This window comes from Podarcis erhardii, assembly GCF_964252035.2.
Source record: "Podarcis erhardii genome assembly, chromosome: 3".
NCBI classification, from domain to species: Eukaryota; Metazoa; Chordata; class Lepidosauria; order Squamata; family Lacertidae; genus Podarcis; species Podarcis erhardii.
Genome location: NC_138507.1, coordinates 19,645,120 through 19,660,102, shown reverse-complemented (window position 1 = coordinate 19,660,102; position 14,983 = coordinate 19,645,120). Strand labels below are relative to the sequence as shown.

The 14,983-nt window shown below is 43.3% G+C and overlaps 1 protein-coding gene across 2 annotated transcripts in view; it reads left to right on the top strand.

Annotated features, from left to right (window-relative positions):
* Window positions 1-14,983, top strand: part of LDAH (lipid droplet associated hydrolase) — a 94,872-nt gene that overhangs the window by 62,037 nt on the left and 17,852 nt on the right. For both annotated transcript variants that reach the window (XM_081857394.1, XM_081857393.1), the window contains one exon: window positions 1,074-1,311. In XM_081857394.1, coding sequence (XP_081713520.1) covers window positions 1,074-1,311 — 238 coding nt within the window. The remainder of the gene's footprint in view (window positions 1-1,073; window positions 1,312-14,983) is intronic.

Genomic DNA, 14,983 nt, shown 5'->3' with positions numbered 1-14,983 from the left:
TACTTAGGTGTAAGGAAGGCTACTATTGGCTGGATTTACCAGGGGCAAAGCTTTGACTGCCACCAGCTAGGAATTCCAAAGCTCTTATTTGGCAAGAGTCTGTGGGACAAATTGAAAAAACTGATAACAATAAATGAAAAATACATTATGATGATTCTTTTTTCTGACTGTATTTCAGAATTTTGAGTTACTAGGTTGAAGAAGGGGATTTTGTTTAGATCAAGGAAAGAGAATTCAGTAAAATAGGGGGGTGGAGCCCTTTTTCAAACCCTCGAAGGGGTGATCTGCATTCACGGCCCCATGGACAAGAAAGATGTTTTCATGTTTGTACCTTGACTTCTGGGATGCGGGTGGCACTGTGGTCTAAAACACAGAGCCTAGGGCTTGCTGATCAGAAGGTCGGCAGTTCAAATCCTCACGATGGGTGAGCTCCCATTGTTTGGTCCCAGCTCCTGCCAACCTAGTATTTCGAAAGCACGGCAAAGTGCAAGTAGATAAATAGGTACCGCTCTGGCGGGAAGGTAAACGGCGTTTCCATGCACTGCTCTGGTTTGCCAGAAATGGCTTAGTCATGCTGGCCACATGACCCGGAAAAACTGTCTGCAGACAAACGTCAGCTCCCTCGGCCAGTAAAGCGAGATGAGCGCCGCAACCCCAGAGTCGTTTGCGACCAGACCTAACGGTCAGGGGTCCCTTTACATTTACCTTGACTTCTGGTTGCGGAGGGTACATATTTTCCCAGGGGAAAGTGAATCGAGTTTGGGAAGGGTTTGTTTGTAAGAACTCAAAGAGGCACTGTGACCCATTGTTATCTCAAGACGGGAAAAAACCTTAGTGTCTCAGGGGAGGGAGTTTGATGTCTTTGCTACTTTACAACGCAGTGAGATGCATGTCTACTCAGAAGTAAGTCCCATTGAGCTCAATGGTGCTTACTCCCAGGTATATAGGATTGCATCATTAGCTTCCATTCAGGAATATATTCATCTGGGGCAGTGGGAGTGAGAACTAGTCAAATTCTGCCTTTTCTCTGAGTCACACGTTGTTTGACCATTTTCCCTTTCATGTCTTTTCAGATTCTCCGCAGTCTGCTGCTGTTTCCTACAGTGGAACGTATGGCTGCGTCCCCACAAGGCAAGATCATGACACCCCTGCTCACCTGGTTTCGTTATCCCTTGTACATGCTTTCCTATTTCACATCGTTTCTCCCAGACAGAATAAAACACTTCATGTTACGTTTGGCATCTGTCATAGTGCACCTAGATGATGCTACACTAGCGACTACTATAGATTTTCTCAATTTTGATTCTGTTGGTAAGTAGAAACAGCGAGTAATACTTCCTCTTTTCCCCTAAATATTCCTGTCTAGCATGCTGTTTTGAAGGATATGGATGTTAAGGGGACAATAACCTAGTGATAAGAAGTTTTTAAGGATTTGAGCGTATAGCGGTGGTTCTGGTTGTGTTCCTCAGTACAGAATTGAAGAAAAACGAAAATGCCTTGTCTCCAAAAAAGGGAATAAATTGCTGTTTTAGGGAAAACTCGTGGATTTTCAGAATAGCCTTCTGAGTGCCGTTCTTTCCATGATCTGCAGTGTTTACCTAAGAAGAGCCTTGTTGGATTAGACAAAACCTCATGTAGTCCTGCTTTCTGCTTTCACAGCCAAGATCTGCCTGGATAGCTCCATAGGGTAGAGCATGGTGCTGATAAAGCTGAGGTCTCAGGTTTGATCCCCGTATGGGACAGTTGCATATTCCTGCATTGCAGGGGGTTGGACTAGATCAGAGGTCCTCAAACTATGGTTCGCAAGCTGGATCTGGCCTGCCCAGGATCGGGAGGGGATTGCAGAGGAGAGAGGCACCCCGCGTGCCCTGGATCCCGTGTGCCCCGTCTCCTGCTTGCGGCCTTCTCGCCCGTCTGCCTACGCACCAACTGGGCAGCCCGGGCCTCTTCCTGCCCACCCGCGCAGACCTCTCCCCGCCCGCCTGCCCGCCCACCTCCCCGCCCCAGAGGCCAGCAGTGCGTAGTCAGTGACCCTGCCTGCCTGCCTCGGCCACTGCCTCTGCCCACTGCGCTGGGGAAATGGCTGCAGCCGCTGGCGAGGACAGGCCCGGCACGAGGGACTTGCCGGCGCTGCAGCACACCGCACCCTCGCTGCTGCCTCCGGGGCGCCCACCTCGCCTCCCAGGGCCTGGTGCCGGCCCCGATCTGGCACGCCTGCAGGGCTGCAATGTGGAGTTCGTGATGCGCCAGGCGACGGTGACGATCAGGCGCAACTCGTCGCAGGGCACCGTGGATGGGAACATGGGCCACTCTAGCCCCCACATTGGAGTGCAGTGAAAACTTCATAACAGTCAGTAATATAGAAACCAGAAAAGGCACACCCAACTTGGCTTTATAATAAAGATATGGCAGTTGTGTCTCAAACATCATCAGATAGTGTTACGTCATCAATTGGGATGGCAGACGAAACAACATGCATTCAGAAAGACCACATTTGGCAGAATGCATGCAGACTTACTGCTCAAGTGAAATTGAGACATGCTGAGGAATTGTCTTTTTCAATGCCCCTTGATTAATTTATTTTTAAAATAAATTTTATTATGGTTTAAAGAGAAAAATACAAAACTTAATATATTTTCCTTTATTTTAACCAAACCAAGACTTTTATCTAAATACAATACAGTGGTACCTTGGTTCTCAAACACCTTGGCACTCAAACAACTTGGAACCCAAACACAGCAAACCTGGAAGTAAGTGTTCCGGTTTGCAAACTTTTTTTCGGAAGCCAAACATGCTCCGTTTTGAGTGTTGTGCTTCCTTCTTGAGTGCCACACTTCTGTCTTGAGTGTTAGGCTGACAGTTTGAGTGCCACACTTCCGTTTTGAGTGTTACACTGAGGTCTCTTTGTTTTTGCTATTTATTTTGCATTTTTGTTTTTGCGGCTTTTTTGTTTTGTTTTTGTGACTATGTGGAACCCAGTTCAGCTACTGATTGATTGATTCTGCGACTGCAGTACATTGTTTATTGCTTTCATTTTATGGATCAATGGTCTCGTTAGATAGTAAAATTCATGTTCATTTGCTGTTTTAGGGGTTGTTTTTAAAAGTTTGGAATGGATTAATCCATTTTGCATTACTTTCTATGGGAAAGCGCACCTTGGTTTTGGAACGCTTTGGTTTTGAAACAGACTTCCAGAACGGATTAAGTTTGAGAACCAAGGTACCACTGTAAAAATACAAAAAGGAGGGAAGGGAGAAAGAAATGGGGGGGAGGGGGAGAGAACTTTTTTAAAAGTGTCAAAAATAGGTTGAAAGAGAAAGATAGCAAAATAAGATTGAGAAAATAAACAACTCCCAGTTCTTCATCTGTCCGCTATATTAAAACAATATTCACTTCGTCCAATCCACTATAACACCCAGAAAAATAGTGTGTGTGTGTATTTCATGCAAAAAGTATATGAGAGGTTAATGATTAATTTTGTAGGAAGGGCAAGGTAAAGCCTATATGGCCAGGTAAACGTTCTTCAGTGGCAATTTTGGGCCAACAGTTGCAGGTGAGACTCACAGGCCAGAGACAGACCTTATTTTAAGCAAACTGGGACTCAGAAATGGCTTTGTTCTGGCTAAGGGAATGATTTCAGGCACAAGGAGAGAGAACGCTGTGGCATTTGGGCGAAGCACTGGAAACTTCGCTGTTGCAATGCAGCAAAAGAGCTCCTTTGGCTCCAATAGCGTTACACCATTTTGGGATTTGGTCCCCTCTCTTGACAGCTTTCGAAATCTCTTTACGTAATTAGCCAGTATTGAGAGTGACTAGTTTTATTTGGCTGTACTTTGCTAGCTGCCTTTAAATAAAATTAAGTACTCATTGATTTCAATGAGTGGCCTTCGCTGGAAATGAATCATTGTGGTTGACTGAGTTCAAAGGAAATGCCCACAAACATTAAGACTTTGAGAGGGAAAGAGTTTTATAGAGCAACAAGCTCTTAGACCTTCCTGTATAGGTAAGTAATCTAGGAAGTGGCGTGGCCCGTAGCATATGCTTCGGATTAGCAATAACTGACAGTATCTTGGTCGGCAATCTTGCCTATTCTAACTCCACTTTACCTCTGTGAATTTGTACGGGGAAAGAAAATGGGAACAAACTTTGTTAGGGCCATATCCTCTTGCCCTTTAATAACCTGTTAGGTATGGCTCAGAAATATTCAGCAAATGAATTTATTCCTCTTCTCCAGGAAGTTTGTGTCAACTCATTAAAAAATGTATGTGTGTTACCTTTGGCATGAACATCTGCCTCATTGCTGTAATTGCAATAAAAACCACGATGAAGGGCAGAAAAGATGGTAAAAAGTTTCCTTAAAAGTTATGCATCTGTCAGAACAAACTAACCTGCCAGGGACTCGTTACCACGTCCGGAGCTTACTCACAACAATATGTTTTCTCTCCTCTGAAAAGGAAATGAGATTTAGAAAACTTAATTATAGCAAGACCTAAGCACCCAGCCCTATTTCCACCCAGGCCAAAAAGCAAAGCACCATTAAGAAAAAGCGGGACCTGGGGCATGATTCTGGTTGTGTTGTTGGTTAATGGGAGACTTTTGCTAAAATCAAGATTTTGCTCCCAGGTACATAGGAAGACTCAACAACTGAAATGGCATTAGCTTGTGCTCCTCACTACACAACCCTGGTGCTGATCCAGATAACACTCGCATTAAAATGATTCTTTCCCTTTGAAGAGGGATTGATTCTTATACCTCTCTGAGAATTGTAGTTTTGTGAAGGAAATAGGTGTCTCCTAATGAAATATACTCAGAGTCGAGAGTGGATTTCATACTCTTTATTCAGCTCATAGTGGTGAGGAGGAATGGAAGTTCCCCCAGAATGTCTGCTTTATATACATTATTTACACAATGGGCCCCACGTGATTGGCTAATTCCGGGATTCTCCTGTAGGCCAATCAGGTTGCAGATTCACTTCCACCAGGAGGACCAATCATACTGCTGCATTCTGAATCCTATTGTTCTAGGACCAATCAGACTGCTGCATTCTGAATCCTGTTGTTCTAGGACCAATCAGACTGCTGCATTTTGGATCCTATTCAACTCAGTACATAACACCTAAGAACTCTGAGCATCCTTAACAAACTGCAGCTCCCAGAACTCTCTGGGGTGAAGCCATGACTCTTTAAAGTAGCTTCTTCAGTAGACATCTCCAGCCTTACACTTTTACACAGATGAAATCCCCAAGCATTTCTCCTTGGAAAATAATGGAACTTCCCAACTTGGTCTATTCAGAAGTCTTCAGATTTTTCTCCAGTTGTAGAAACAGTATAAGCTGCTAGATGCAAGCTCTTCTAGAAAGTGGGCTTCTACAAAAAGAAAACCGTTTGCAATGTAGTTTGGATTTTATCCAACCAAGTCATCCTACTCACAGTAGACCTGCTGTAATCAATGGACCTTATTTGATCACGTCCATCGATTGCAATGAGTCAGGTATGACAGCTTGGTTGAATGCAATCCATTGTTACTTTGTAGCATGCTTTAAAAGAGCAATACATATTTCTATCAATTTTATTAATGTACCACTTGAAAAAATATTTTCCGGCAAACGTGTATGTATTGGTTTTTAAGGTGAGGGCAGACAGGCCTGTGTCTATACAGCACAGGATTTATTGTCCACTAGCTTGACGGGCAAACTTCCTCCATTTGTTTCGGTAAAATTTCCACAAAAGCACAGACATTACATAATGGATAAACACTGCGAGTCTTTCTCTTTTTTTGAGAGGCAGGCTTGTAGGTCAGAGGTTAACTTCTGGATGACAATGAAGATACAGATAAGCACAGTAAGCAAAAATGAAAAAAACAACCCTTCCCTCTGAATAGCCTATACGTGGCCGGTCTTTGCAATCTTGAATCTGTGGCTTCTCTTGAGGAATTTCCTTGTTTGTTTAACCTGTTTATTGACCAGGGGAGTAATGGAGACGGTTTATTTTATGATACTTGGAAATGGTGGAAGAGACCAGGGAGCGGGGAGGAATCTTATCTTGGGAAACAGCATTTGAAATGGTTTCTTTGCTCCATTTTGTTTTTTTCAGTAACAGTCTTCTTCTTCCTGCTTTCTATTAAGAAAATCATATTGATGGGTATAAAAGCCTAATAGTTGGCAATTAGAGCTCCAGTTTTGGGCAGAGCAGCAAAGCTTTCTCATTTCCTTTCCTCCTCCTTTCACTTTTGGCCTTGGGGAGAGGTTAAAAGCCAGCGCAACGCTTTTCCAGGGTTGAAGACAGAGTCTTCAGAAAGAAAGTCCTGGCTCTCTGAAGCCTGTAGTTAAGAGATTAGCAGAAGCTAAAAGGTCCCTTTTGATTTGTTACAAGATGTGAGTTAGTGGTGGTTTTTGCACACAGGCCACCGGTTGCCTATTACTGATATTAAGCAATGAGTGTTGAATCAGGAATGGAACTTTCTGTTAATACAGTCTAAAGTCTGATTTATATTTAATATTGAAATATGTGTCTGAGGCACCATAAATGTCCACTTGGGACAGTTAAGTTTTTCGACTGATGGTCATGTGTGGCACTCTATTTTTTTAAGTTTGCTGACCCCTCGTCTAGTTCAATTTAAGGCATCTTCCTACATTCCTAATATGTCCCTACTTTATGTACATTACGCAGCATTTTGATAATAAATGTGGGTTAACTTACATATTGCCGACGTGACAAGACCATTAGATGACTGCTTCATCTAGTTCTGAGGGGATCCATTCAGCCCACGTTGAATAGGCCAGTTTTGTAATATGAGGTGGTACTTTTCATCATTCAAGTCCTTCAGATACAGATAATTCTGGCTAGAATGAAACAATGGTGGGTGGGATGTTATCCTTTCTAGTTTGGAGCTTTTTAAACACCGCCAGTGCTCAGATAAGATTTTAAGCTTCAGGAGATGGTTAAAAATAATAAAAATCCTTCCATGGCACTGCTGCTGCCACCATTAGGAAATGGTCAAAGTAATTATGGTAGTAGATATTTTAAATTTTATTCTTAAGCATTAAATTAGGGTTGCCGTATTTGAAGAAGTAAAAATCTGGACACAAAAGAAGTTGTTGGGTTTTTCTTGGGGGGGGGGAGGGAAAATTGCCAAAAAAGTTGTGCCGATTTTTCAGAATTCCCCCTGGACACATATTGTTGTCTTTTCAACACAGACCTCTTGTTTATTTCAGCTGAACCTCAACAAAAATAAAAGCGGAAACCCAGGAGTGTATCTTGTATGTGTTAAGCATGATTCATTATACATTACTGTGCATCACAGTGATTCATGCATGAATCAGTAATGCACAGCCGTTGTTTGGTTAACACTAAGAGCTAACAAATAGGAATTGTGAAAAGAGTGGGTATTCGTTGAGAACGCTGCAGTATGAGAGTGATGCCCTGATCCTCAGTAAATTCACTTGGACATAGGTTTTGCTTATTTCATTGGAACAACTAATCTCAATTCCAAAAATGAGAGCTCTGACAGTGTCTAAGCATGGATCTAATAAGCTTTGTACAATCTGCTACAAAAGTTTTGTGGGTTTACACTGTGAAAAATATGTACAAACCTTCATAATCTTGCTGTAAACGACCCTTTCCATGGTGGTGTAGAAACATTCCTGTGCTACCTTTTTCATATGTCTTCCACTCAGATATCCTATGGTGCCATAGGTGCCAACTTCCTGGGGCTAGGCACCCGCAAATTTCGGTGCCAGGGCCATGCATGCTGCCTGGCACCCATGGCCGCGGGGCCAAGCTGGCACTCCTGTATGGTGCCCTTTCCCCTTGAGCTGGTGTGGCGTAGTGGTTAAGAGCGGTAGATTCGTAATCTGGGGAACCGGGTTCGCGTCTCCGCTCCTCCACATGCAGCTGCTGGGTGACCTTGGGCCAGTCACACTTCTCTGAAGTCTCTCAGCCCCACTCACCCCACAGAGTCTTGGTTGTGGGGGAGGAAGGGAAAGGAGAATGTTAGCCGCTTTGAGACTCCTTAGGGTAGTGATAAAGCGGGATATCAAATCCAAACGCCACCGCTTCTTCTTCTTCTTCTTCTTTGTGCTTTCTGAATGGCATGGTATATGGCTGAGCTCCAAGGTACATTTGAGCCAAGAGAGAAGTTGTATAAGCATACGAAGTCATTCCCCCAGAACAAGCGGATATGCCCACAGTCTTCTGCAAATTGGAATGCCTTCTTCATTAAAGCGCCTTTGCAGCTCCTGTCTTTTTCTAGCTTGCTAGAAAACCCAGTGACAGCATAGCTTGAATGGTCCTGCGCTTGCACAGTTGTTGTTAGCTATGCTATTTGACGTTAGGAATGATATTCCATAATATATAGTTTCAGGAGAGTGTTTCCCTTACCTGTGGAAACATGTTATATTTTACCACCTGCCTTCCAGGAAAGGAGGCCAAGGAATAGCAGCCTCTACTATTTTCACATTTCCTCTGCTACTGTTTATTTTCCTGTGTGATGCCTGACTAAAATGTTTGCTTAATGTTGTCGGACAACTCACCTTCCCAAGACGGCACTTAAGAGTGGCTTGAAAGAAACTCCATGTCTGCTTTGTTCCCCCTCACTCACTCCCTCTTTTTCTTTTTTCTTTTTTGCAAGTGAACTAAGGTTTTCCCTATTTAAGAGTACGATGCTCATATTAACTTAGTGAAGAGAAGTGAATGGCTTTTAAAGGATTTATTATGTTTACGTACCTATTCATTTGTCAAAGTGACTCTGCTTTATAATTTGCCCACTTTCCGAAATAGAGAAAGAGGGGAAAGTTTAACAAGGTCACTTTATTGCTGGTAAGAGCTTTGATTTCCCTACAGATGCCCTGTGTCAAAAAAACAAAACAAAACCCCGTTTTGGTTTGGTTTCCATAATTATGGGGTTTTGGTGTGTTTTTTTTCAAATAAAAAAATATTAAAAGCTGTCAGTTTTATTTCCATCATAAATATTGCTCATGAAGCTTGAATGCTTTGATAATGAAAACGGTTCATGACTTCCAAGAAATATTAAGCACAGTTTGGGGGTTTCTGACATCCTTCCTGAGGTTCCCGTTTGAAGGAGAACTCAGTTGCAGTGAGTCATGCAACGTGCTGAAAGGAAGGAAAGAGAGAGAGGTGAGATTGAGAAGATATTGAAAAAGACCCATATGCGGAAATACTTCTGTCAGATATGGGTCATTAGGCAGGACCAGCCTAACTGCACCCAAGCACCCCATACAGTCTCTAGGGGCAGTAGTATTTAGGGGAAAGAGTGAAGTAGCATGTCTTCTAAGAGTTTTGCCTGCCAGCATATCTGCAAAACTGTAAGACATCCCAAGGCAGCACATCTACAGAGCAGCAAAATTTGTCTGACCTTTAATGCATCGGCTTCAGTTTTCAATTTTTTTACTCCCAAATTTCTTGACATCAGCGTTAAGAGATAATAGAATGACTAACCGAAAGCTTGCAGATCCTTAAAGAAGCATGTGCTAATTTAACATTTCTGGGTTTTGTAGCACCACAGACTGCTTACAACATTGATTAATTTTATTTACAGATTTGATAATTTTCATATGGCTACTGGTTTTTTTATTTAAGAAAATAAACGAGCAGAAAGTGCCTGGTGTTTGGGAATTCTAAGACTTAAAAAAAAATCAGTGCAGTTTTGAAAGGTCTAGTCTGCCATCTGGATTCAAAACAGAATCAAATTGTGTCAGGACATTGACATAAACTTGTTCCTTCATCTTAGGACCACCATAGAGTATAATATATTTGATCCTGACTTGTTTTTAGGAGGTAATTTAATTCTTGTTTGATTTTATACCAGTGTTATATATTTGTTGTTAGCCACCCTGAGCCCAGTTTCAGTCGGGGAGGGTGGGATACAAATAAAAGTTTATTATTATTATTATTATTATTATTATTATTATTATTAAGAGGTGTACAAATGCATACAGCAGAAAGAGGGGGGGAAAGCTTTCCAAAATATATAGTTGATGAATATTCTGTTCTATAGTAAACTACTCAGTGATTAATGATGATAACAATAATGTTTTATTTATACCCCACCCATCTATTAAAAGTTATAAATCTTGCCAAATAAAATAAATAACGAATTGTGTTAATGACAATTGAAACATTGTGTACAATGAGTTAAATATAAGGGCCGGCCCCTAGTGCCAGGTGTCAAAGCATGGGAATTAGCAGTCCTCAGTGCCTCAGGCACAAGGGAGAAGTGCTATAGCAAGGTCCCGTTCACCACTGCTGATGTCATTTGGTGTAACTGATTCAGATAAGTCCTCATTTCCAGCAAATAAAATTTCCTGTTGTGGAGGAGTTCATCTGAAGAATGACCCTTTCATCCTTGGGATTTGCCCTATCCCTTCCCCTCCAGATATCATAAATTTTATGTCAAGAGATAAGCGAGGTCAAGATGGAAGGGCTTCTCAATCTCACCTCCTCTGGCAGTGGTAACTTAGCCCTTCCTCTTCCTACCAGCCCAAGTCAGATATGGGCTTCATTGTTCGGCCGAACAACAACAACAAATTATTATTTATTTGCCATGCATCTGACCGGCTTGCCCCAGCCAGTTTGGCCGCTTCCAACAAATTAAAACACAGTAAGACATCAGACATGAAAAATGTCCCTATGCAGAGCTGCCTTCAGATGTCTTCTAAAAGTCAGGTGATGGTTTGTTTTCTTGACATCTGATGGGAGGGCGTTCCACAGGCAGGGCACCACCACCAAGAAGGCCCTCTACCTGGTTCCCTGTAACCTCACTTCTCACAGTGAGAGTTCCCTCCAGAGTTCCCTCTGGTAACAACAAAAAATGCCAGTAGGGCCATATGGCTTGAATGGATTTTGAAGACTTGTGTAAAGCACAAGGAGACAGGGCACTGAAAAAGGAGGCAGGAGGCAAACATTGGTCATACTATCTTATCCAAAGCCTATATCAAGCATGCTATTTAACCACAACCACTCCAAGTTATAACACCTGAGCTTGCTTGGGGGGGGGGGGTTAAAATGCCTTTATCACAGCCAGACTCCTAACTACTAAAGGAGCAGTCCAAGGATGAATTCAAGAATTCCAGGGAATCTTTAGCGAGATAGGGATGACGTGGATTATTACTCTGAACTGCGCAGCCAAATGAATAATAGAAGGCTGATCCAAACACAGTTACAGCAGCGTCTTTATACAGTTTCCTTCTACCAGCAAATGTTGATCCAATTATATGAATATTCGTCTGTGTCATCACTTGCTGGGTTCTGGGGGAAAATGTATTAGTATCCCTGTTGAATCAGGGCAGTAACCACTGGTGTTGTCAGGCTTTGGGGAATCAGATCCCTCCCGCGGTGACAGCCAAGAATCAGAGAAACCATAAAAATTACAACCAAGCAATTTATTCAATAATTCACAGAGAGTGACTAAGGAATGCAGCTTTCCCTAAATATGGCGTTGCTCCAAGTACAGTCCCACCCCCTATGTCTCTCCTGTTCTACATCACTCCTACGTCAGCTAATCTGAGCTTTCTGCCTCTGAGTTCTCTGTTCTACTACCCTCAATGTCTATCTGGTCCTGGGGGGGGGTCAGAAATGCTTTCCAAGGCCACTGAGACTGTCAGCTATCTCTCCTCTGGTGCCTCTTCTTGCTGTTCCTCTTCCAATATTTCCCAGCTTCTGCCCTTCGAACTATGCCCTTCTGCAAACCACTGTTCTAAATCTATACTGTCCTCCTGTTCTCGGGAAGGGGGGTGGTCCCCACCATTCCTTCTCAGTCCAGCCCCTGACAGATGTGGTAAGGCAGAGCTGTGGGGCATCCCCCTCGACACCAGCATCACCACAACTTACCTGGGTGGGTTTGGTCTGAGGTGGGGCTGGGATGGTGGTGGGTTTGGGGCTGCATGGATACACCTGTAAGATTGCCACAGCCTCGACCTCACTGCTACTCAGCTTCTCCATCCAGCCCAGTCCATGTAAGCTGTAGTTATTAGCCCAGTGCCATAAGAGAGGCTCCATGGCTCTCCCTCACAACAACCAGCCACTACTGAACCTGGGTGTACAGTCAAACTTCAGTTGTCGAACGTAATCCATTCTGGAACACTGTTTGACTTCCAAAACGTTCGACAACCGAAAACTGAAAACAGAAGCCTCAATACAGTAGGGAAACTCAAAACGGAAACCGTGTAGCACGTTCAGCATTCGAAAACCGGAACAGTTACTTATGGGTTTTCGGTGTTCGATGGCCAAAATGTTTGAAAACTGAGCCGTTTGAGAACCGAGGATTGACTGTACTCAACTGTGGTCTCGAAAGCAGTGTTGTTCACAGCTCTGGTTCAGATTCAGCACCATCTGTCAGAAATGCCAATTTGTTCCGACTTTGACCGTGTGAAAATAGGAATGGGAATCCGTTCTTAGGCGGAAAGTTGTCAAGTACAAATCTCAAGTTAGCAAAGAATAAAAAATTCAAACAGGCCCAGGATGAATCAAGGGAATGCTTCAGTTTTTCCATTGCTGTTCAACAGTTGAATTGTGGCATTCATAAAACACTCCTCCCGGGACTGTGTGACTTCTGAACATAAATGGTGGCGGGGAGGCAGAATCAGATGCTTCTATGCCTTCCCACATCAAAACCCAGCAGAAAGCTAGCATATAGAAGAATTATACCCTTCCTGACTTGCTAGTTTTCTGCTTACCAGGGAGGGGGGATGTATGGGGAATGGCAAAGCATGCCTTCCTGGAAGCAAATAACAATCTGGAAAGAAAACTAGTGTTACGCTCCTCTGAAAGAATTTTACAATAAGATGGGCAGCTTACCAGGCAAAAATGTTAGCAGATGGTGTTACGTTCCCCCTAAGAAAACACATTTTGGAAAGTCTAAGGGTGAAATCTTATACCAATATTGCATCAACAGTGAGGCTGTGGGAGTCCTACTGCACAGGTAGAATGCAAGAAACACTGGCATCGTTGCAGATATGCGGGCAAAATGCACTTCCACTGGAGCCATTCTGCCAGCAGATATGGGCCAGATAGACGGCTAAGACTGAGCAAAGTCAAAGGCAGCATAGAAGAGGAGCTGTATCCTGTGCCACTGATGATGGGGAAATATAGGGAAAGGGGTTCCATGAGAGAAGCCTTTCTGAGCTGGTCAACCTGAGATCCTTGTTATCTTGAAATGCTGGAGCTTGGGACTTGTCATTGAGCCTACCACCTACAGCTACCTGTCTGCATTCAACAACTTTTAGTGCAACATTTTAACCATCATTTGACTGTGCTAGTCAACCCAGCAGGGACGCGGGTGGCGCTGTGGGTTAAACCACAGAGCCTAGGGCTTGCCGATCAGAAGGTCAGTGGTTCGAATCCCCGCGACAGGGTGAGCTCCCGTTGCTCGGTCCCTGCTCCTGCCAACCTAGCAGTTCGAAAGCACGTCAAAGTACAAGTAGATAAATAGGTACCGCTCCGGCGGGAAGGTAAATGGCATTTCCGTGTGCTGCTCTGGTTTGCCAGAAGCGGCTTAGTCATGCTGGCCACATGACCCAGAAGCTGTATGCTGGCTCCCTCGGCCAGTAAAGCAAGATGGGCGCCGCAACTCCAGAGTCGTCTGCGACTGGACCTAATGGTCAGGCGTCCCTTTACCTTTATTCAACCCAGTAATAAAGGTAAGGAAATCCTTTGGACCCAACTGATTCTGAAAAAGAAAGAAAAAACACTAAAGAAACAACCTCCTAGAGAGGTTGCCTAGAGAGAACAGTCTCCAAAACACCAAATTTGCACAAAGGGAAATTGATAGGCTGCTGGTTTTGAGTAGCTCTTTGGTTCGCCACATGCCTGTAGTCTATAGCGCAAACTTTCTAGGTTGTCTGTATCTGCAAGAACGACTTTGTAAAAGGTGGCAGGCTGGAGCTATCGTTGTGAGCATCTTTGTTGGAAATTTCTTTGTGTTTTTCTTTCTTCGTCGTTTCCCCTCTGCCCCTCAGATGCTTTGGCTAACCAAGTGGAAAACAATCTTACTTGGAACTTCTGTATTGTTCCATTAGTGTGACATCACTTCGTATCCATGTTTTATGTCACAGAGGAATGCAGATGCTTGGCTTAGGAATCAGATATGATTTTGTTTGTTTGTTTGTTTCTTCGTTGTCTCTTGCGCCGCTGTGCTGTGGGGACCAAGAGCTAACGGTTGCGGTATCATACATTTTTTGCTTGGCGCAGGGCTCACATCCACTTCTAAATTTAAGTCTGTCATGCCGAACCCTCCTGTATTCCTAAATTGGTTTGACATGTGTAGACCACATTTGTTTGGAATCCCCCCCCCTTAACTGACAAATTTCTAACTTAACAGTGCACATAGCCGCAAGCAACACATTATGACTGTTCAACTTCCAATGAGAGTTTTCAGTTAACTTCTCCGCTAACAATTTTCTCTGCTGCAGACCAGCAACCAGGTGGCATTGGGAAGTTGCTCTAATCAAGCAGAAACCTGAGGGCTTCCAGAGAACAAACATGTGTACTGTGGCTGATATAACTATGGACCATGGAAGCGGATTCAGATTGTAGATTAAATTGCTAGATGAATCCCTCTGTCGATGGTATGAAAGTTACTACTTCTCCCAGAGGAAGAGAAATGGTGATTGCTCCTTTATGCAAGTCGCTCTAATCTATGCAAATTGAAAACTATCCATTGGTGAACTTTAAAGTTTGGAAGGGTGGGAATGCAGCCCTAGAGGGAATGTAATAGATTTCTTGTTTGGTCTGTGACCAAGAACATTATTTTTATTTTTTTTAAAGGCAGTCCATCAATGTCTCTCCATATATACATAAAGGCTATTCCAACTGAAAATTTGACCGCTAAATCTTTATTTACTAGACCGTTGCTGCCTCAAATTGATCTAATATGGTTTGAAAATGTTGTGTTTCCTTGCCTTGTTGTGTAGTCTAAGTGTATGAATGGTTTTGAACTTCAGTGCTGTACTTGCAACTTTGTTTGTCAG